The sequence below is a fragment of the Narcine bancroftii genome, chromosome 12 (genome assembly GCF_036971445.1).
Source record: "Narcine bancroftii isolate sNarBan1 chromosome 12, sNarBan1.hap1, whole genome shotgun sequence".
NCBI lineage: Eukaryota > Metazoa > Chordata > Chondrichthyes > Torpediniformes > Narcinidae > Narcine > Narcine bancroftii.
Genome location: NC_091480.1, coordinates 9,864,612 through 9,886,491, shown reverse-complemented (window position 1 = coordinate 9,886,491; position 21,880 = coordinate 9,864,612). Strand labels below are relative to the sequence as shown.

The 21,880-nt window shown below is 42.0% G+C and overlaps 1 protein-coding gene across 11 annotated transcripts in view; it reads left to right on the top strand.

Moving 5' to 3' along the window:
• Window positions 1-21,880, top strand: part of caskin1 (CASK interacting protein 1) — a 444,274-nt gene that overhangs the window by 338,525 nt on the left and 83,869 nt on the right. For 6 of the 11 annotated variants that reach the window (XM_069907320.1, XM_069907324.1, XM_069907326.1 and 3 more), the window contains exons 7-11: window positions 12,990-13,098; window positions 16,715-16,823; window positions 17,862-17,956; window positions 20,421-20,507; window positions 20,734-20,851. In XM_069907320.1, the coding sequence (XP_069763421.1) occupies window positions 12,990-13,098; window positions 16,715-16,823; window positions 17,862-17,956; window positions 20,421-20,507; window positions 20,734-20,851 (518 nt within the window). The remainder of the gene's footprint in view (window positions 1-12,989; window positions 13,099-16,714; window positions 16,824-17,861; window positions 17,957-20,420; window positions 20,508-20,733; window positions 20,852-21,880) is intronic. The other 5 variants (XM_069907330.1, XM_069907325.1, XM_069907322.1 and 2 more) reach the window with 1 other exon arrangement.

Sequence of the window (21,880 nt, the reverse complement as noted above, 5' to 3'; positions counted from 1 at the left end):
TTCATACTTTAACTTATCACAATTGACTTAACTAACCTAACTTAACTCCCTTATAACTCTAAGCGCATGTGTATGTAATGTGTGTGTGTGTAAGTTCAGAAAAGTGGTTCACAGTCCAATCTCACTTCTCATTCCTCCAAGTTTACTGGTTGCAGGCAATTCTTATACTGTGCACAGAATTTAACATTTATAAAGTTCACCAGGCTTTGGTACTTGAAAGGTAAATGGTTCTTGTCGGTTTTCAGAGAGAAATTTGTTATACACTGGATACCCACAACTGATTCCTTTTTAATCAGCCACTCCAGTATCTTGCTGACTAAACTTGCCCCCTCAGGGTTCTCCAGATGATGACCTTTTTTTTTTCAGGTCACTACAGAGTTTCTTTTTGTTTCTCTTATTCCAAGTGAAACATTAGACAGCCAGTCCTCTCCTCTTGCATGAACCACAAGGGCTCTGACCAGGCCAAACCAGGAACTCAAAACCCACCTTCCAAATGTGGCTTTCCACAAGCTTGTCAGCTTGTCCTGTTCCAGTCCCAGCTGCTGTTGCCAACTGTAACACTGTAGAAGTGATCTCTGTGTATGTGTGTCTTTCTCTCTCTCTCTCTCTCTCTCTCTGAGAGAAAGCCTGTTTGACTCTCTCTCTCTTTGCAAAACCACATGACCCTCTTAGAACAGCAAGTTCTCTTCTAGACACAAGGCAGCTCCGACAAGCTCTTTCATCTGTTGCCTTTTGTAAACAACAATCAATTAGTGAAGTCTCTTGGGTGCTCTCCAAAGCTCTTGCAAAAGCTGTGGAGTCAATATGTCTAGCATTAGCAAAGTTCCAGTATTTCAAATAAGATCTGTTTTCAAGTATTTGTATGTAACTTACTCTAACAAACCTTTCTCAATTTATCTCCTAAAAACATATCTATATACTCTGTCACAGTAGGTTAATCCAGAAAGTAAAAATCCATGGTATCCATGGTGCATTGATAGAATGGATTCAGTATTGGTGCGCCCAGAGAAAACAGAATGGTGGGATAAGGATGTGGTTGTATGGCTGAATGTCCAGAGCCAGTGGTGTCCTACAGGGATTAGTGCTGTAGTTCGGTGATAATTATATCTATCACAAACAACTCCTGGTATTTGTGATAGATATAATTGACTTGTAAAAGTGGATGGGTGAGTTAGTAAGTTTACAAGTGACACAAAGATTGATGGATGTTTGGACAGTATAGAAGGCTAGAAGAATACAGTAGGATATAAGTTACAAATATGGGCAGAAAAATAGCAGTTGGGGTTTAATCCTTGGAAAGGTTGCACTTTGGGAGGACAAATGCAAGAGGAAAGTGGAATTAAACACTAAGGTCTGCAGATGCTGTGATTGTAGTAAAAACAGACAGAAATGCTAGAGGAGCTCAGCCGGTCTCGTGGCATTCATAGGAGGCAAAGATATATTACCATCGCTTTGACCCTGAGCCCTTCTTTAAGGTATAAGAAAAAAGCAGGCAGGCATTTGAATAAAGACAGAGAGAAAGAGGGATGAACAGGAGGGGGTGGAGTCCAGACCAACAAACAAAAGGTGTTAATTGGATATGATAAGATGAAAGATGAGAATTGATTTTGGCTCTGTGAAAGGATAGTGAGGGGAAAAGGGAAGAGAGAGATAGAACTGGAGGAAAGGAGGCAGGGGTTGAAGATGGGGTGGGGAGTGGGTTTAACAGAAACTGGATAAGTTCATGATAATGCCATCCAATTGGAGGGTGGCCAGACAGAAGATGAGGTGTTGATCCTCCAATTTGTGGGCCACCCCAGTCCGACAGTGCAGTTAATGGCAGGACCCTTAACGGTATTGATGGTCAGAGATGTTCTGGAGCGTCCAGGTCCATAGCACCCTGTAAGTGGCCATGCAAGCTGGAAGGGTGGAAAAGGTATGTATGGTATACTTGGGTACATTATGGAAATGAGTTAAAAAAGCATAAGGAAATCATGTTCCCACTATATAATATTTTGGTTAGGCCGCAGGAAGTGTGTGGACGCTTTGGAAAGGGTACAGAAGAGATGCTGGACGAGAGGGTACGAGCTATGGGGGGAAGTTGGGAAAACTTGGGTTGTTTTTCTCTGGAGCGTTGGAAGGTGAGGGGAGACCTCCCCCCAGATAGGTTTATAAAATTGAGAGGCATCAGTAGGATCGACAGTCAGAATCTTTTCCCCAGGGTAAAAAAAGTCAAGTACCGAGGGCGTAAATTTCAGATGAAAGAACGCAAGTTTAAAAAAGCTGCGTGAAGCAAGTTTGTTACACAGATGTCTGGATCGGGCTACCAGGACACTGGCAGAAGTAGATATGATAGTAGTGTTTAAGAGGTATCTAGGCAGACATTTAATTTAATTCAGACATAGAGGTCCTTCTGGCCCAAGAGCCCATGCTGTCCAATTACACCCAATTGACCTACAACCCCCATACCTTTTGAAGGGTGGGAGGAAACAGGACCACCTAGAGGAAACCCACAGAGACAACATACAAACTCCATATAGACAGTGCCAGATTTGAACCCTGTTCGCTGGCACCGTAACAGCGTCGTGCTAACCTCTACGCTAACCGTGCCGCCCTTCGAATGTGTAGAGAAAGCAGGGGTATGGGTCCTGTTCAGGCAGAAGAGAGTTGGTTTAATTTGGCATCATGTCCAGCACAGGCCCAATGGGCCATAAGTCTTTCACTGTGCTGGACAGTTTTCCTTTTAAAATATTTTTATTGATTTGGTAGAGAGGAATATTACATGCTATTTATTGCCTACATATTAGTTACATAACTTTTATATAATGCAATACAGAACATGAATTATAAATGATTTATTCATTGTCTTGTACACAATGCTCAAATAAAGTATAAACTCCCTTATAAAAACTTCACCTTCTATTCTAATATTATGGCATACTCATTGTTGGTTATCTAATTGGACTAATTTCTTCTACTTGTAATGAAATTTTTTTGTTAAAAAGAAGAAAACCCATTCACACACGGTCACCAGCAAATAATATGTAAAGAATTGAGTCCCGGCTCCCGGACATCGGACAGGAAGCCCCCAGGCACCCCCGGCCTATGTATTCAATTTGTGATAATAGTCCATAAATGGGCCCCATATGTTGTCATATTCAATCTTGATCTCTTTAATGTTGTATCTAATTTTCTCCAAACTCAAGCAAAACATAATGTTCTGTACAAATTGCATATGAGTTAGTGCTAAGCTTTCTTTCCATTTTGTCAAAATTGCTCGTCTGACTAACAATGAAGTAAACGCTACTACTTTTTTCAATTAAATTCAAGGAAATATTTTCCTCTAGAGAATAGCCAAACAAGCCAGTTCCAATTTAATCCTAAGAATCACTGATAAAGTTTGAAAGAATTGTTCCCAGAATTCTTTTAGTTTTGGACATTCCCAAAACATATGAACAGAGAGACCTCAGAGATTTTACATTTATCATATAGTTAATCAACTTTAGAATAAAAACTAAATAGTTTAACTTTAGACATGCGTATTCTATGTTCCACTTTAAATTTGTATTAAACAATGTTGTGCACAGAGTGAAGTATTATTCATCAGATCAAGTGTTGTACCCCCACTCTTCCACTGAAATTGATGTATTCACATCTCGTTCCTATTCTTGATTTCCCCTCCCTGAACATGTTCTTAGATCCATCAGGTTATCATAAATAATTGCTATCAATCCACCGTGAGGAAGCTTTAAATCAAAAAGGATATTGGTTTCTAGAATCTGAGCCAGATGCCTAATTTGTTGGTATCTAAAAAAAATGCCAGTTAGGAAGGTTGAACTTAACTGTTAGTTGTTCAAATTAAGCAAAATTACCTTGAATGTACAGATCCCTAAAACACTTTATACCCAATCTAACCCACTACTTGAAACTTGGATCTAAGATAAAGGGTTGTAAAAGATGGTTCTTTATAATAGGGCGAAGAAGAGAAATATCGAGACGGCCAAAGAATGTCCTAAATTGTGCCTGAATTCGCAGCCCATGTCTCGTTATTGCGATATCTGTCAGTTTCGAAAAGGAAAAGGCTAAATAAGAACCTAAAATGGTGAATTTGGCTATTTTTTAATAAAAACACAATCCATTTCTACCCAAGAAGGATGATCGTCTGAGTTATCAGAATGTACTAGTAATCATAAATTTTGTATATTCACTGCCCAATAGTAAGATCTAAAATTTGGCATCATGTTCAGAACAGGCACTGCAGGCCATAAACCTTTACTGGTCTGGACAGCTTTATGTTCGATGTCCTAAGGACTCGTCCAGGGTAAGTCAAAGTGAACAGACCTGCTCCATGTTCAGTTAATGTTGGTACAACTTGTTTGAGAATCTTGCGTGCAGCAAGATTTACTACAGTTACTGAAAACGTGTCCCAGACAAAATGAAAAGAGCAGTTTCTGACTGATCAGTGCATTAGCCAGACTGCTGCAATAATAAATCTCCAGCTCTCACCATACATGTGTCATCACATCAATGTAGTTGTACTTGGAGAATCTGCACGCGGCTCCGTCTCACTGGGGTTGTATGGCCCCCTAGAGACATAGTACAAAACTGCAAGAGCAAAATTACACAGTGAAACACGAGACTGCTGTGATTGTAGTAAAAACACACAGGAATGTTGGAGGAACTCAGCCGGTCTCACAGTGTCCATAGGAGGTAAAGATATATTTCCGACGCTTAATGGATAATCCAGGCCTGGTTGATTTCTGCCGGAACCTTAGGTCATCACTTGCTGTCCCACTCCCAGAGCCTCCCTGCATCCTGGAAGGCTGCAAGCATCGATGGGTTTGTCAGCAGAAGAACTCAGCAAACAACTAAACTGGAGGAAGTGAATGATACCATTAAACATGGTAGGTGGGGATAGGGAAATTCTTGCTGATGGCGATGTTCAGCTTAAGAGACCATTGACTAAAGCTTTAAGCTCCAAATAATAGCACTGGCATTAAATTAGTATTGATACCTATTGACATGTAACTCGTACACTTAGTTTTTATATACACACACACACACACACACACACACACACACACACACACACACACACACACACACACACACACACACTTCATGTAACTCATTTTGAAGAGTACAGCTACACTTGATCTCTGGGTCATAGGGATTATACTTTAAGTGGTGTGCTCTCAGTGAAAGAAATATTGATTGAGTAATTGAAAAATCGTTGTTTCCATATCTTGCTTTGACTCCTGCATCACCACCCATATTACACCTCCTGTTGGTAACAGGGCCAGTGCTTCTCTTTTGAATACTGCTTCATTAATTTGATGAACAGAATATTGATAATGATTACGTACTTGGAACCCACCAACAGCAGTGAGCAAGGAATTGGCAAGTGTAGGTAATGCATGTGGGTTAAAAGAATGGTTCCAACCCAAACTATGTTATTAATCTTTACCTCCTAAGGATGCTGTGTAACCTGCTGAGCTCCTCCAGCATTTTTGTGTTTTTGCTACAATCACAGAGTCTGTAGACTTTCAAGTCTTGATCTTATACATTTTATCCTGTTTCTACAATCTTGATGCTCAAATTAAGGTTTAGATTATTGTCAGAGGACATACATGATCACATACAACTCTGAGATTCTTTTTCCTGTGGCCCAGGCAGAATTTATACTTATTGGTAAGGCAGAAAACTGTACTCAAGAAAAGATCTGTATATAAAAGAGAGAAATGTAAAGAAAGGAAGAAATGGAAACAAACTGTGGAATACAGAAAAAATATTCAAGGATAATGAATAATTAAATGAGAGTCTGATTGAGTTTGTTGTTTAAGAGTCTGAGTGACTCCTCGTGGAAGTCCTCGAAAGGTCATCCTCTGGGATGCTCTGATCTCCCCTAATAGTGGGGCAGGGTATTGTTGGACCTCTGACACAGCCTGGCACTATTGATATAATGCATTCACAGTCGAGGGTGTTAAAATTCACACATATTCCCATGTTCCGGAAGTGGTGCAGTGGGACAGCAGGTGGTGCTGCTTCCTCACCTCTCCAGCAATCCAGGTTCAATGGGCTGTCGGAGTCACAGAGTTGCACAGCACAGAAACGGGCCCTCCATTCCAACATGTTCATACTGACCACGTGGTCTACCCAAGCTAGTCCCATTTGCCTGCCTTGAGCCCATATTCCTCCGAACCTTTTTTAATCCATGTATCTGTCTTCTAAACCTTGCGATTGTACCACCTCTGGTTCCTCTGGCAGCTTGTCCCATATCACCCTCTTTGTGAAAAATGTGCCCCACTAGTCCTTTTTAAATCTTTTCCCTTTCACCTAAATCTATGCCTTCTTGTTTTAGACTCCCCTATCCTGGAAAAGCAATGACAATTATTTACCTTATTTTCTCTCTGACCATATGAGTTTCCCTGAGGTGCTCCCATTTTCTCCCACATCCTATAAAATGTAGCTTGGCAGGTTAATTATTCCTGGTGTGTGTATGAGTGGTAGAATCCAGGGGGAATTGATGAGACTATGAGACAGAATAGATTCCAGGAAAATTAATAGGATAATTGAAATGGTCTGAGAGCTGACACAGTATTGACAGGCCAAATGGCCTTCTTTCATGCCTTGTGGAAAAATTAAGTACATAATAAAGAGATGTGTGGTGGAAAATGTCCTGGCCAGCTGCATCATGTCTGATGTGTGGACACTAATACCCCTAAGCATAAAGCAGTGCAAAAGGTAGCGGACACAGCCCAGGACATCACAGGCAAAACCCTCCCCATCATCATCTACAGGGAATGCAATTGTCGGAGAGCAGCAGCAATCATCAAGGATCCACACCACCCAGCACACGCTCTGTTCTCACTGCTGCCATCAGGAAAGAGGTGACAGTGGCACAAAACTAGCACCACCAGGTTCAGGAACAGCTGCTACCCCTCCACCATCAACAAATTCAATCAGGCACTCTTACTTTTACACTTCATTGATTTTTTTTTTCTCTCTATATTGCACAATCAGTTTGTCTACATTTCTTTATTTGTTTACATGTATAGTTTTTTGCACCACCATGAAGTGGTAATTCTGCCTCACCCACGGAAAAAGAATCTTAGGGTTTTATGTGATATCATGTACAGGTATGTACTCTGACAGGTATGTACGCCTGCAAGCTCACACCAAGACACAAGAGCAACTTGTCCGTGAACTACTCTTTGCAGACGATGCCACTTTAGTTGCCCATTCAGAGCCAGCTCTTCAGCGCTTGACGTCCTGTTTTGCGGAAACTGCCAAAATGTTTGGCTTGGAAGTCAGCCTGAAGAAAACTGAGGTCCTCCATCAGCCAGCTCCCCACCATGACTACCAGCTCCCCCACATCTCCATCGGGCACACAAAACTCAAAACGATCAACCAGTTTACCTATCTCGGCTGCACCATTTCATCGGATGCAAGGATCAACAACGAGATAGACAACAGACTCGCCAAGGCAAATAGCACCTTTGGAAGACTACACAAAAGAGTCTGGAAAAACAACCAACTGAAAAACCTCACAAAGATTAGCGTATACAGAGCCGTTGTCATACCCACACTCCTGTTTGGCTCCGAATCATGGGTCCTCTATCGGCATCACCTACGGCTCCTAAAACACTTCCACCAGCGTTGTCTCTGCTCCATCCTCAACATTCATTGGAGCGACTTCATCTCCAACATCGAAGTACTCGAGATGGCAGAGGCCGACAGCATCGAATCCACGCTGCTGAAGATCAAACTGCGCTGGGTAGGTCAAGTCTCCAGAATGGAGGACCATCGCCTTCCCAAGATCGTGTTATATGGCGAACTCTCCACTGGCCACCGAGTCAGAGGTGCACCAAAGAAGAGGTACAAGGACTGCCTAAAGAAATCTCTTGGTGCCTGCCACATTGACTAACGCCAGTGGGCTGATATCGCCTCAAACCGTGCATCTTGGCACCTCACAGTTCGGCGGGCAGCAACCTCCTTTGAAGAAGACCGCAGAGCCCACCTCACTGACAAAAGACAAAGGAGGAAAAACCCAACACCCAACCCCAACCAACCAATTTTCCCATCTGGTGGGCCACCAGTTCCTGCCTGAAGCAACAAATGGTTAGAATGTTGACCCACAATAGGTTATTTATCCATACAGCATTGTAACAGGCCCTTTTGGCCCTTGATCCAATGCTGCCCAATTAACCTACACCCCTGGCACATTTTGAAGGGTTGGGGGAAACCCAAACAGGCACAGGGAGACAGTGGCGGATTTGAACCCAGTTAGCTGGAGCTGTAACAGCATTGCTACCCAGCCGACCCATCTTCTAATTACCATCTTCACATACAAAGAAGGAAAAGATGTTTCACTTTAGCCTCCAACAGAGCATAAAATCGTGATTTTTGGCAAAATACTGCTTTCATTTCATATTTATGCATTACAGCTCAAATAGCAGAAAAAATGTAATGAGAGACATCATTTAGGAATGCAGTGATGGATTTCTGATAAACATCTGGCACAGCAACAGTTATTGATGGGATGTGAGATGTTTACTAATGGAGGTGAGCTCAGGTTTATGGGCTGAGCTGTTTCAAGGTGGCAGCAGGCTGCCCTTGGAGAAGAACTTGGAGCCACAGAGATCAGGTGTAAGCTTCTGCGGCAGTTTCCACTTCCCTCTCAGTGCACTCCAAAGGCATCATAGCCTTGCAGAAACATGGAAGCCAATTTACACCCACAGTAAAAAAGATGCTTATATTTGAAATGGTGAGAGATTCTGAGATTCAAGGTTTCTGGGTGTCCTAGAGCATGATTTACAAAACGGCAATTAGGCAGGTACAGCAAGTAATTAGGAAAGTGAGCAGAATATTTCTGATTCTTGCTTGAGGGAATTGAATACGAAAGTGGTGAAGTTGTGTAACACAGAGCATTGATGAGCCCACACCTGGCTTACCGTGTGCAGCACTGTTTTTTTTTTAATTCAGAGGAGATTCACAGGTCTGATACCTCCAAAAGCTCAGGTTCATAAGATATAGGAGCAGAGGTTGGCCCTTGGAGTCAGCTCCACCATTCTACTCATGAGCTGATCCATACACCCAACCTGACCCATTCCCCAGTTAAAGAGATTGTCCGAAGGGAAAAGATTGAATTGGTGAGGCTGGTACCTGCTGGAGTTTCAAAGAGTATGATGGGATTTCATGGAAACGTAGAACACTGAGGGGTCTTCACAGGTTGGATGCTGCTTTGTCTGATTGCATCTGTACAATATATTCAATATGTATATCATTCGATATGGGTGGCACAGTTGGCGTGGGAGTTAGCGCAATGCTGTTACATCGCCAGTGTCCTGGGTTCAAATCCGATACTGCATGTAAGGAATTTGTATGTTCTCCCCATGTCTGTGTGGGTTTCCTCCCACCCTCCAAAATTTGCAGGGTTTGTAGGTGAGTTGGAACATTTGGGTTGCACAGGCTCGTAGGCTGAAAGGGCCCGTTACCATGCTACTTTTAAAAAAAATTAAATTTAATGGTTCAGTCAGGTGATAATAAATTTGAACTTGGATGTGTTGAAGATGTTCCTTTTGTGAGAGAATCCAAAATGGAGAGTCACCATTTAAAAATAAATGATTGCTCATTTAAGACAGAGATGAGGTGAGGATTTTTTTTTTCTCTCAGGCAGCTGGGAGTCTTTCGAAGGTAGTGAAAGTGGTATCATTGAGTATTTAAAGGGAGAGGTTAGTAAGTGGTTGAATACAGATAAAGAGGTAGCAAATTTTGTGATAAGTCTCAACGTAGACAAGACAAAGGAGATGATCGTAGACTTCAGGGGGACCAAGAACGACCACCCTCCACTACACATCAACAACTCTGGAATGGAGAGCACCAAGTTCCTCAGACTTCCTTTAAGAAGTGGTCTATCCTGGACACACAACATCTCCTCATTTGTCAGGAAGACTGAAGGCTATCGGCCACCATCATGTCAACTTTTTACAGGAGCTCTAACCAGATCGTCCTGGCTGGCTGCATCACAGTGTGGTATGGTTGCTGTAGAGAATTGGATCGGAGGTCAATCCAGAGGATCATAAGAGCAGCAGAGAGGATTCCCCCTCCCCTCCCATTGATGTGATCTACCATGATCATTATCCGAAGACAGACCTCAAAATCACTGAGTGGCCCCTACCACCCCGCTCACAGCATCCTTTAGCTACCCCTGCCGGGAAAGAGATACAAGAGTCAGAACCACCAGGCTGTGAAACAGCTTCTTCCCATGGGCAGTGAGGATACTCAATGAATTCCTCATACTAACTATCCAAGACCATTTGTCCTGCATATGTATTGCTCCTCTCTATGTCTTGTTATGACTGGTTGTGTGTTTGCATGTGTGGAACCAAGGGCTGGAGAGGTTTTGTCAGGTTGTACTTAAATAAACAAACTGGAAAGCAAGGTTACTAATGGTAATGCAGAGTTGAAATGACAAGCGGATCAGCCAAGATCGTATTAAATGGTGGACCAGGCTTGAGGGACGAAGTGGTCTACGCCTACTGCTCATTTGTACATTCATGCAGAGAAATGTAAGACTATGTGATCTGTTGGTCTTGTTATGTGGGGATGAGTGAAACGTCTCCAATAAAAGCTGGGTACGTTTTTCCAGAACAATACGAGTGAAAAATAGTTACACAACAATTGTGTCCATCAAATCAATTTAACGGGATTGGAACCACCAAATTTGCTTGACAAGGATTAACCAATAATTTCTGCACAGACTGGAAATAGCCTTTTTATCACATAAAGCTAATTTTCAAAAAGTATTTTGATGAATTCAGTCAACTGATACAAATGCATGACAAATATGATTCCTGTCGTACAGAAGTCTATCACTCACTCTGAAATATTAACTAGTTATTTTTCCACAGACACTACCTGACCTGTTGAAAATTGCCAGTAGTTTCTCAGTTCAGATTCACGGCCCCTGCAGTTTTTATTTAATGCCCAAAAAAACCTATTGTGGCCTTGACACCAGATAATGACTTCTGGGTGGGAGAGACAAAGATTCACAACCATTGAGAGGGGAAATTCCTCCTCGTCTCTACTTTAAAAGGGAAACGCTGTATCCAGAGGTGATACCTTCAAGTTTTAGATGACCTCATGAGGGTTGCGGGATCCTCCCACAGGGATGTGGGAGGAGTGGGCTGCATAAGCTAAACCAGCTATTCTCAATGGGTGGGGAAGGGGGAACAAAAGCCCCCACCTCACTCCTACCCCACCCTGGGGTGGGGGGAACAGCGCATTTAAGTAAAAACCTTGTTTGCATTTCACCTCACGTAATGCAAAATTTTTGGTTTTTTTATGTAGTCGGTAGGTGAGAAGTACAGAAGAAACCAAAACGTCACTGCTTCACAGGGAAGGGGCCCCATAAACTTTGAGTGAAACACTAAAAGTCTGCAGATGCTGTGACTGTAGCAAAAACTCACAGAAATGCTGGAGGAACTCAGCCGGTCTCGCGGCGTCCATCGGAGGTAAAGACACATAAATGACTTTTTGAGCCTGAGCTCTTTGAAGGTAATATTACCAATGTAATCTTTACCTTCTATGGACAGTACGGGACCGGCTGAGATCCTCCAGCATTTCTGTGAGTTTTTACCATAAACTTTGAGCAGAGTCCGGGGGGGGGGGGGCACAGCCCAAAAAAATGTTTGCCTTTGCCTTGCTCTATGCTTTTATATGTTAAGTACATTGACAGGTGATGTCAATCATTTCTTTCTTCTCAGCTACTAAAAATTAGGCCCCAATATTTAATTTCATCTCAAATGATTTCTATGCAAGGCTTTCACAGTGAAGAGCAGATAGAAATTATTTTCTCTCCATCTGATACAACAATGACATCTCTCCTTCCCCCCCAAACTCACCAAGAAAATCTTTTCAGCCTTCGACTTCACTTTTTAAAATGCTGCACAAGTCTTATTTTGTTTTGAATTAGGATCTGGGACTTAACATTCATGATCTGAGGGGGCTTGGCAAGGTAGACAGTGAGATGTTTCCCTGCATGTGGAATCCAGAGTGAGGTACATTTTCAGTGTTATGAGATGCCAATTTAATATTGAATTTAAATTTGGACATAGAGCACGGGAACAGGCCATTTCGGCCCACCCCCGTGCACCCAATTAACATCCCAGTACGTTTCGAACAGTGGGAGCAAACCCATGCAGACACAGGGAGAATGTACAAACTCTTTACAGACAGCACGGGACTTGAACCTCGGTCCTGGTTGCTGGCGCTGTAACAGCATTGCGCTAACCATCCTGCCCTCCATTGACTGCGTCATTGAAATGGGTGAGTTTATACTTGGCCTTTGGAATGCTCTACCCATCCCTGAGACTGAGTCATTAAGCCTATCCAAGGCTCACTTGGAGTGTTGGAAATCAAAAAAATTAACTGCAGATGCTGTAAGTCTGAAATTTAAAAAAAATAAAATTCTAGCATTATCCTAGATTTTTGGAGTGCATGGAAGTGAAGGATGTTGGGAATGAAGCAAGGAGGTAGAGCTGAGGCCAAGATCCAATCAGCCGTGATCTAATTGAATGGAGGGACAGTTCAGTGGAGCATATGGCTGAATCCTGCTCCTACCTTGGATACGTTTATGTCCTTGGGTGCTCACTCATTTCGAACCTATCCATTGTCACATGTGGAAGTATGGAACAGTGGAGCCACTACACAGAGGCAGAGAATCAGGTTCAATCCTGATCTCGGGCGTTTCTGTGTGGCGGTTGTATGTTCTCTTTGTGACCGCCTGGGTTACCTCCAGGTGCTTCAGTTCCCTCCCACATCACAGAGACATGGGGGAGGGGGGGTTAATTCACTGCTGTAAATTGAGCTGGTGTGTGAATGTGGAAAGATAAAATTAATGTGGAATGAGTGTAAATGTGAGATAGATGTGTGTTGCACAATTAGTTGGCCGAGAGGCAAGTTTATAAGCTGTAAGACATAACCATATTTTTTAATTCTCCCTGCAGACTCCTGTTGCAGGCCGGAATAGATATCAACCGCCAGACAAAAGCAGGAACAGCCCTGCACGAAGCTGCGCTGTGTGGGAAGACTGACGTGGTCCGTTTGCTATTGGAAGTAAGATCCCTTGTGAGAATAACAGTGAGCAGTCCTAGGCATTTGAATGGAGACCGGTGTGGGTTTACCAAGAGTAACTTTCCCAGAAGAAATTGCACAAACTGGGCCTGGAATGATGAAGATTAAGGCGTGATATGTTTGAGTTTTTCAAAAGAATTTAGTGAAAGAGGCAGAGATGGGCAGTGGGGGAGATGGGAGAGAGACACAGAGACAGAGAAAAACCTTTCTGCTCTTTGGGAAATTGGGCAAGTGAGTTCAGTCTTAAGTTGGGAGTCGGTTATTTTATACGTGAACTTAAGAAAGGCTTCTGTGCAGAGAGGGATGGAAATTTGGAATTCTTTTTCAAAATTGGCACATAATGTCAGGTTGATCCAAGGTTGTTAAGACAAATGGTGACTGATGGGTTTTGAGCTAAACCACAGATCAGCAACAATTTTATTGAATGATAGAACAGATTTGAAGGGTTTAATAGCCTCCTCTTATCCCAAATTTAATATGGATGAATGATGGGGAAAAGCAGGATTCCCCTGTAACCAATGGAGAGATGAGCACCAAGAAAAACTCAGCTTCAGAAGGTGGGTGTTTTCAATGTCCAATCAGTGCAGAACGAGAAACACGGTGAAGGAATTGGATTTGTATGTTTTAAAAAAAAGTCTAAAAGGAAAATTAAAGAAATAAAGGTAAATACAACTTTTAAAACCTCCAAAAATATCTTGCAAACTGAAGGGAAGAGAGATGAGAGATTTTGGGAACCGTTATTTCTGTTGCAATGTTATTAGTTCAATTATATTACTAAAGCAGCATGACTTCCTGGTGAACTGTTGGCTTATTATAAGCTGCAGGAGAACATTTTGTGGAGGTTAGTATTTGGACTGGAATGTGCATTTTTACAACACAATAATTTATAAGAGCAGTTCAGTATTATTGACACAATGTGCATTTGAATGGAGAGCTTATCAACACACATAGAAGAGCTTCATCGTCAGTGAGTACATCCACTCAATCATTGCCCAGCTGATCTATGGGTTCTAACAGGGCTCTCTGGGTATCTGGAAGTGACTGGAACCTAACTACCCAGAACTACAACTGTTAGATGGCTTCAGTTCTTCTATAATTTCAACCACTAAACTGTCCAAATTGGTTCAAAAATTGTTCAAAGGCTAATATACTCTGTGGGTTTTTTAAAATATTTTATTTAAATTTTTAAATCACAACTTTGATTACAGTATATCGATACAGACATAATGTGATTAAATATATATAAACCCCTCCTCAACCCCACTAATACCCTCCCTCCTCCCTTACCCACCTACAAAAGAAAGAAAAGGAGATCATCAACAAGTACAGTCATGTTCAAACTTTTTGGCTGTGGAGGCGGTGGTATCTACCGAAGCAGACCGAGAGATCAAATTTTAACACCAATGACTTTCAAATATGGGCTCCAAACTTTAATAAAGAAAAAATATTTATCTCTCGAATTGTATGTTATCTTTTCTAAAGGAATACAAGCTTTCATTCATTATGCCATCTTTTCATGCTTAAAACCAAATCAGATTTCCATGTAATCACTAAATGTTTTTTTTTTAGAAACAGCCAAAGCCAAATGTAAAAATTCAATTTGATACTTAGTCAATCTCAATCCTAAAGCAATTGACTTAATATCCTAATAAAAGTAATATTGGATCAAAAGGTAAAATCATTTTTATTACCTGTTTTAAAAACAATTTAATTTGTAACCAAAAACTTCTAACCTTAGGGTAAGTCCAAGTCAAATGAAAAAAAGTACCTATTTCTTGACCACATCTAAAACACAAATCTGAAGAACTATGTTAAAAAATTTTCAATTTTTTGGGGGTTTAAATACAAAACCCTGTGGTTTTTAAGGGAGTACTTAAAGTGGTACGTGAGTTGGGAGTAGCAAACAATCTTTTGGAGTAGCTCAGCTTGATGAAGGGTTCTAACCCAACAAGTTGACAAATCTTTTACTCCCATGGATGCCGCTCAACCCCATTGAGTTCCTCCAGCAGATTGTGTTTTTACTCCAGATTCCAGCATCTGCAGTCTTGTGTGGTCCCCAGTGCAAGGTGTAGTGTTATCAGTCAAATAGTGTAGGGCATAGCATAAAACACAAAAAAACGGTGCAAGGGTACATTAATAAATGGCAAGGGCATCATCTTTCACCAGTGTGAGATCCATTCAAAAGTCTGATAACAGCAGGAAGGAAACTGTCCTTGAATATGCAGATTCAAGCAAATGCATCTTCTTCTCAACAGAAAGGAGGAAAAGAGAGTATGACCTGCATGGGTAATTCCTTTAATATTTTAGCAGCTTTGTTTGGATTTTGATAGAAGAAAATAGGCTATTATTCTGCAGTTAAATTTTGAAGAGGATTAAACTGAAATCATGTGTGACAGTCGAACTCTTGAGCATTTAGCATGGGTCTTAACCTTTCATTAGAAAGCAGTAATCTGTGCTAAAGCTATCAGGGTAATCCAATGGTTTAAGATTGCCCAATAGTTTATGATATCTGATCGTGAGTTAGCTGCCAATTCCATATCCCTTCCCATTTTTACTTTAGCTGCTGACCTGATAATTGGGCCAAAGTGCCAAGATACGCCCTGATAAATTGTCAAACAAAATAAGAAAGTTGATATTGGATTTCCCCTAAATATAATTTTTTTTTTTCCCCAAACATAACATCCATGCAGTACTTGTTAATGGAACTGGGCAATAATCCCAATGTCATACTTCTAAGAAATCACTGTTACATTTAATAATTTGACTCAAGTGAAGCCCTTATAAAGCTTGGACATGTCCATTTGCACACCCAGCTTAAGAATATAAGAAATAAAAGCAGAAGTGAGCCATCCAGTCCCTGTTCTAACTTCAATAAGATATTTTACATGAGTACCACTTCCCTCCACTAGCCCAATATCCCATTAACCCAATACCTTAAAATCCACCAGTCTCTACTTCAATATACTCAGGCAACTGAGCTTCCACCAGCCTCTTGAGCTAAGAGCTCCAAAACTTCGCTACCTCGTTGGTGAAGAAATTTCTCCTACTTTCAGTCCTGAGTGTTTTCTGGCTTGACCGATAAGTGCATATTTTTAAAATACTTTTAAAAAAACTCATTTGATTTGTTCTCACATGTTCTCCACTCTCTAAACTTTAAGTCATCCAATACACTTGCTGACCAGGTCTGACTTTTCACGAAATACCATTCAGCCAGCACACCCCTGTGCTCACTGTATTAGCTCACAGTTAATAAATTTCTCTTCATTAATCTTGTCCCTACCTATCTCATCAACATCCTTCAGCCCCAGCACCCTCCAAAGTATCAAATTCAAGAATCACCCTAGATGGTAATTGCAGCATAATTTTTAACCAGGCATTTCACTGCTTGGAGTCTAACCTATGGAATTCCATCCTTAAGGCCTTCCTATCTATGACTCTCATTAAGACACTCCTTAAAGTCTGACTCCTTGTTCAAGCTTTACCTGCCCTAATATCTCTAGGCCACATTGGTATTTGATAATGCAAAACCTTGAGGCCTATTGCTCCATTGTAGACACCTTTAGATGTTACTATTGTTGCTGGCTTGTTTTTCTTTCAGAGTGGAGTCAATGCACATATCAAGAACACTTACAACCAGACTGCGCTGGACATTGTCCACCAATTCACAGCAACACAAGCAAGCAAAGAAATCAAGCAGATGCTCAGAGGTTGGTGCAAGTAGGAAAAGGTGGTGGTAACTGAGGAGATGAGAGAAGAGGGGGGAGGGTAGGCATTGAGTTTGAGATGGGGGGTTGGTGGTGGCACACAAAGAGGCATTGGAAGAGATGGCTCATTTCCCATTGAATATTCCTGGATTGCCCACCTCTCCAGCATGGCCCAGTGGCATAGCTAGTAGAGATGCTGCCTCTCAACTCCAAATCCTGACTGCATGGGGCTTGAACACTCTCCCTATGACCACATAGGCTTCCTTCAGGTGCTCTAGTTTCTCCCCAGCATCCCAATAGTATAGGGGCTGATAGATGAATTGCCCACTGTAAGTTGCCTCTCCTCTTGCGTGTGTGTGAGTGGTGGCAGGATCTGGGGGAGTTGACAGGAATGTGAGAAGAGAGAAAATGAGATCAGGATAGGAGTAGCTCAAATGTGTGTGTACGGTTGGCACGGATTCAGAGGGCCTGTTTCCATGATGTGTGACTCTAACACAGCCATACTCAACCTTTTTTTTCTATGTACCCCTTGGGTTTCTCCTCAAAGTTTATGGGCCCCCTTCCCTCTGAAGCAGTCAAGTTTAATATTTTTTTAAATATTAATTTTAGACCTACAGCATGGTTACAGGCAATTTCATCCCACGAGTCCATGCTGCCCAATTAACCTACAACCCCCAGTACCCTTTGAATGGTGGACCAGTGTCCCTGGAGGAAACCCATGCAGACACATAGAGAATGTATAATCTCCTTACAGACAGTGAGGAATTCGAACCCCAGTCCCAATCGCTGACGCTGTAACGGTGTTGTACTTACCGCTGCACCAACTGTGTCGCCCTTTAGTTTGTTTCCTTCCATACTTCTACATAAAATATTTAATGATTTCAATCCGTGGACATCCATAAATGTGCTGTGTGGCCCCTAGGATAGGGGGGAGGGTGTGGGGGTGAATGAGCCCCGTTGAGAATGGCCGCTCTAAGACACGATGAGCAGCTGACCCTAGGCGTCTCCCTATAATAACAGCTCTTCTTTCTGCCCTTGCAGATGCCTCAGCTGCTCTGCAGGTCAGGGCAGTAAAGGACTACTGTAACAACTATGACCTGACCAGCCTTAATGTGAAGACAGGAGACGTTATTACTGTAAGTGGAGTATTTTACATCATCGTTTATAAAACATGATATTTTTGATTACAATGTCAGCTCCCAGTCCTCCGTCATTTCCTAAAAGGTGGCCTCAATTGGCAAGGCACAATCCTTTCTATCCTGGCAATGTTCTTTTTTATTATGTGTGCTGAGTTATCACAAAAACACTTGGTTTTGTGTGCTATCCAGGCAAGTCAACCTAGTACACCAGGTAGTGCAAGACCAGAAACGTAGTACAGTTTTACAATGAAAAGTGCAGGGTCCTCTTTCGCTCTGACATCCCAATAAAAAAATAGATCAGGGTCCATGAGATGGCCAGAGCAGTAGGAAGGACTTCAGCGATGAGATTACATTGTGGCGCCTAATCCACGCCCCTCGTCTTCCCCCCGACCTGGTTCCTCCTCCCTCGCAAGGTCCAGTGGGTCAGATGTTGAAGCAACAGCCAAGGCATTTGGTCGAAATGCTTCTTGACGTTGGGAAATATTGTGAAAGCCTTTGACGCACAAGAGACAGAAGCAGGATTTGCCCTCAGACTGTACATTCTGCGTAACATACATTTGAAGGTGACCTTTCAACCCTGGAAGAAGTTCCCAACCAATCACCATTCCTTGATTCCATTGCTGTTCAAATATATATCTGGCTTCAGTAAAATGAGTTAAATGAAACTGGGGGAACCCAGCACATTCAAGAGTTTGGTGATGCTAGATGAGCACATTTTCCAGACTATTAGATGTTACTCTTACCAATGAACCAACCCTTTTTTTGAGAGAAATTACAGGGTATTATAATAAATTTCCCAGTGAACTCAGTACGTTAAAATGGACCATGGGAACATCGGCCCTTATCAGTCTGAAAGAAGTGTAGGAACCAAGGCCCTTGAGAGTAGGAAGGGAATGCAAAAACCTGGGTCCCTGTCTCCAAAGGGAGGACCTAGAGAGGAGGAAGGGAGCACAGGAACCATGGTCCTAGTAAATTGGAAGTGAGGAGAAGAACCAGGGCCCAGGTCAGCTGGACTGTGGGACCATAGCCCCACAGAGTCCGAAGTGAGCAAGGCAACTGAGGCCCTAAAGATTCAGAAGAGGGCATGGGAACCTGGTCCCTGGTGAATGGGAAGGGAATGTGGCAAACATTACCTGATGAGCCTGGTGCTATTAAACCATTGGGATTTCCAAATGCTTCGATGGTGATGGATGAAGAAGGATAAATGGGAGAATGTATATTGCAGTTACTTCAGTGAGCAATGTAGTTTGTGCTTCGGGAAAAGTGGGAAAGCTTTGCTTCCGACAGGACAGCTAATCATTTGGAAGGGGTTATGATCTGATTGGTGCATTAGTGAATGATTGTTTATCAGACATTCCTCTAGGAATACAGCAGGTGGTGCTGCCTCACTATAATCATTCCTCATTTCCCAATGAAGAGGCCTCAGGCCCAGTCAAAATGCATTGGGAGAGGAACCATCTCATCACCCTTGTCAAAAGCATCTTCCCTTAAGGTTATCCTAGATCCATCCATGTAGGTAAATGAATGAAATTGCTTAATTTAATTTGTTGAAGCATAATGTAAACCCAGCAAATAAGGGGCTGTGCTCAACTGTTCCTGCAAGCTCTCTGGATTTATCACCGATCATTTCCACGGATGCAGGGTAATGTGGGGCGAGTATGGGAAACTGCAGGCAGAAAGTCCTGGCTTGGAGATCAACACATTCCTTCCTAACATCAGGTGCTAACTGGGAGTGCAAACCTGACGGCAGGTCAGACTAGCACTGAAAAGGGAGCATGGATAGCGTAGAGGTTAGCATGGCACTATTACAGAGTTGGCGACCCAGGTTCAAATCTGGCGCTGCCTGTAAGGATTTTGTACATTCTTCCCGTGACCTGCGTGGGTTTCCTCCAGGTGCTCCGGTTTCCCCCCATCCTCCAAAACGTATGGTGTTGGTAGGTTAATTTGGGTATAATGCTGGAATCTGCTTCTACTGTGCTGTAAATATTGTGTTTAATTCATTGGAACGCAAGATCATAAGAAATTAAACCAGGGGCAGGTGATCCAGCCCTAACACTTAAAGATCTTTGACTTCAGCCACTTAGAACTTCCAGCACTAACCCTACATTCCTTGTTTCTCATAGTTCCCAAAAATCAATCTCCGTCTTGAATGAGCCCTCACGCGCTTTTGGGTTGAGAATTACAAAGGACCACAGTTCTCTGATTGAAGAGATTTTCATCTTGATCTCGAGTGTCCAATAGATTCGTTATATTGAGTCTGTGACTCCCCCCCCCCCACCCCCGGACCTTGGCACCCAGCCAGGAAAATAGCTTCTCTGCATTTACATTGCTAAGCCTATTCCTCTCACCATCATCTCAAACAGTTAGTTCGACCTCCTCACATTTGGCTTTGTGCTTCCCATTTTCTCGTGTCTAAATTTTCTGCATGCTTTTCAGTGGAACTTGCTTTTAACCTTTTCAGATTTCATTTTGCAATGTGTGGGAATCAGGTCTTCCTGCAGCACAGAATTATTCAATCAATAGCAAGAAGGCAGCACCATCTCAGCTGGTAAATAATTCTGTCGCGTTATCTGTCTCTGTGTTTCCTGGCGGACTCTCAGATTTATAGGCTACATGTCCTGGACCAAGAGAAGGTCTCCAGGCTCATTATTTATTTAACACCTTGATTATTCTGACAAACACGGCCTGAAATTAATCACTAATGAGGATAGAAGTCAACAAAGTTTAATTTGAGGATGTTTAAATTTGTATTTTCTTTGCTTTCCCTGAATCAGGTTCTAGAACAGCATCCTGATGGGAGATGGAAAGGCTGTATCCATGACAACCGAACTGGCAATGACCGAGTGGGTTACTTCCCGTCGTCTATTGCAGAGGTGATAAACAAGAGATCAGGTAACACCGTTCATGCCTCTTTACCTTTGTTCTAAATCCACCTAAAGGTGCCAAATAAAAATGACAGGGGAGTGAACCTTTTGTTTGATAATGAATCACTATTAATATTGAACACCCCTGGATTTGATAATGATTGAGGTACACGCTAATATTTGTACTTCATTCATTTGCAGAATTTAAGTCAGTTACTCATCATTTTCAATTAGATTTGATAAATATTCCCTTGTAAAAAAGAGACAGTAATATTTTGTTTTTTTTTTAGTTATTATTTTAAAACATTTAAACTGAATCCAGTTTTATATTTCCAAAGTTAATTAAAGCATGTTAAAATTTGGATTAATGTGTGCCAGTTTATAAAGGTTACAGATGGGCAAAAGCAATGTCACCTTAATAATAAGGATCTGATGAAGGTTCAGTCTGCATCCTTTGTGCTATTCAAGATTGATCTATGAAGCAATCATATGCTAGATTTCAAGGATGGAGCGTCAGTGTACACAGTGATGAGCATTGGAGTGTTGGTGTGAAATAATGAACAAGATTCGTGTGCATTTGGTGACAAAGGGTGGAATACATGTCAAATGGTGATCGGGGTTTGGAATGCCCATCATAAAACAGCAGTTGGGGTTGGAGTGTCTGTGCAAATTGCGGACGAGTTGAGTGTGAATTAGTGATCAAGGCTGGAATGTCCATTTAAAACAGTAATTGCAATTGAAATGTTGGTGGCAGTAATTATCAAGATCTACAGTACACAGAGTCTGTGTAGAATAAAGAACAAGATTGAGGCATAAAATAGTGATCAAGGCCAAAGTATTTGTGTAAAATAGTGTGCTGGATGGGAGTTCGACATGAAACAGGAATCACCATTGGAAAGTCAGTGTAAAGAGTAAACAAGACGACGGGGTCAGTGTAAACACTGGTTGGACTGTGTGTGTAAGTACTGATTGTGATTCACTTCAGGGAACAAGTTTTGGTCAAAGTCGACGGTAGCTTGATGAGCCTATCTGAAGTGTCTGAATGTGTTCTAATTGC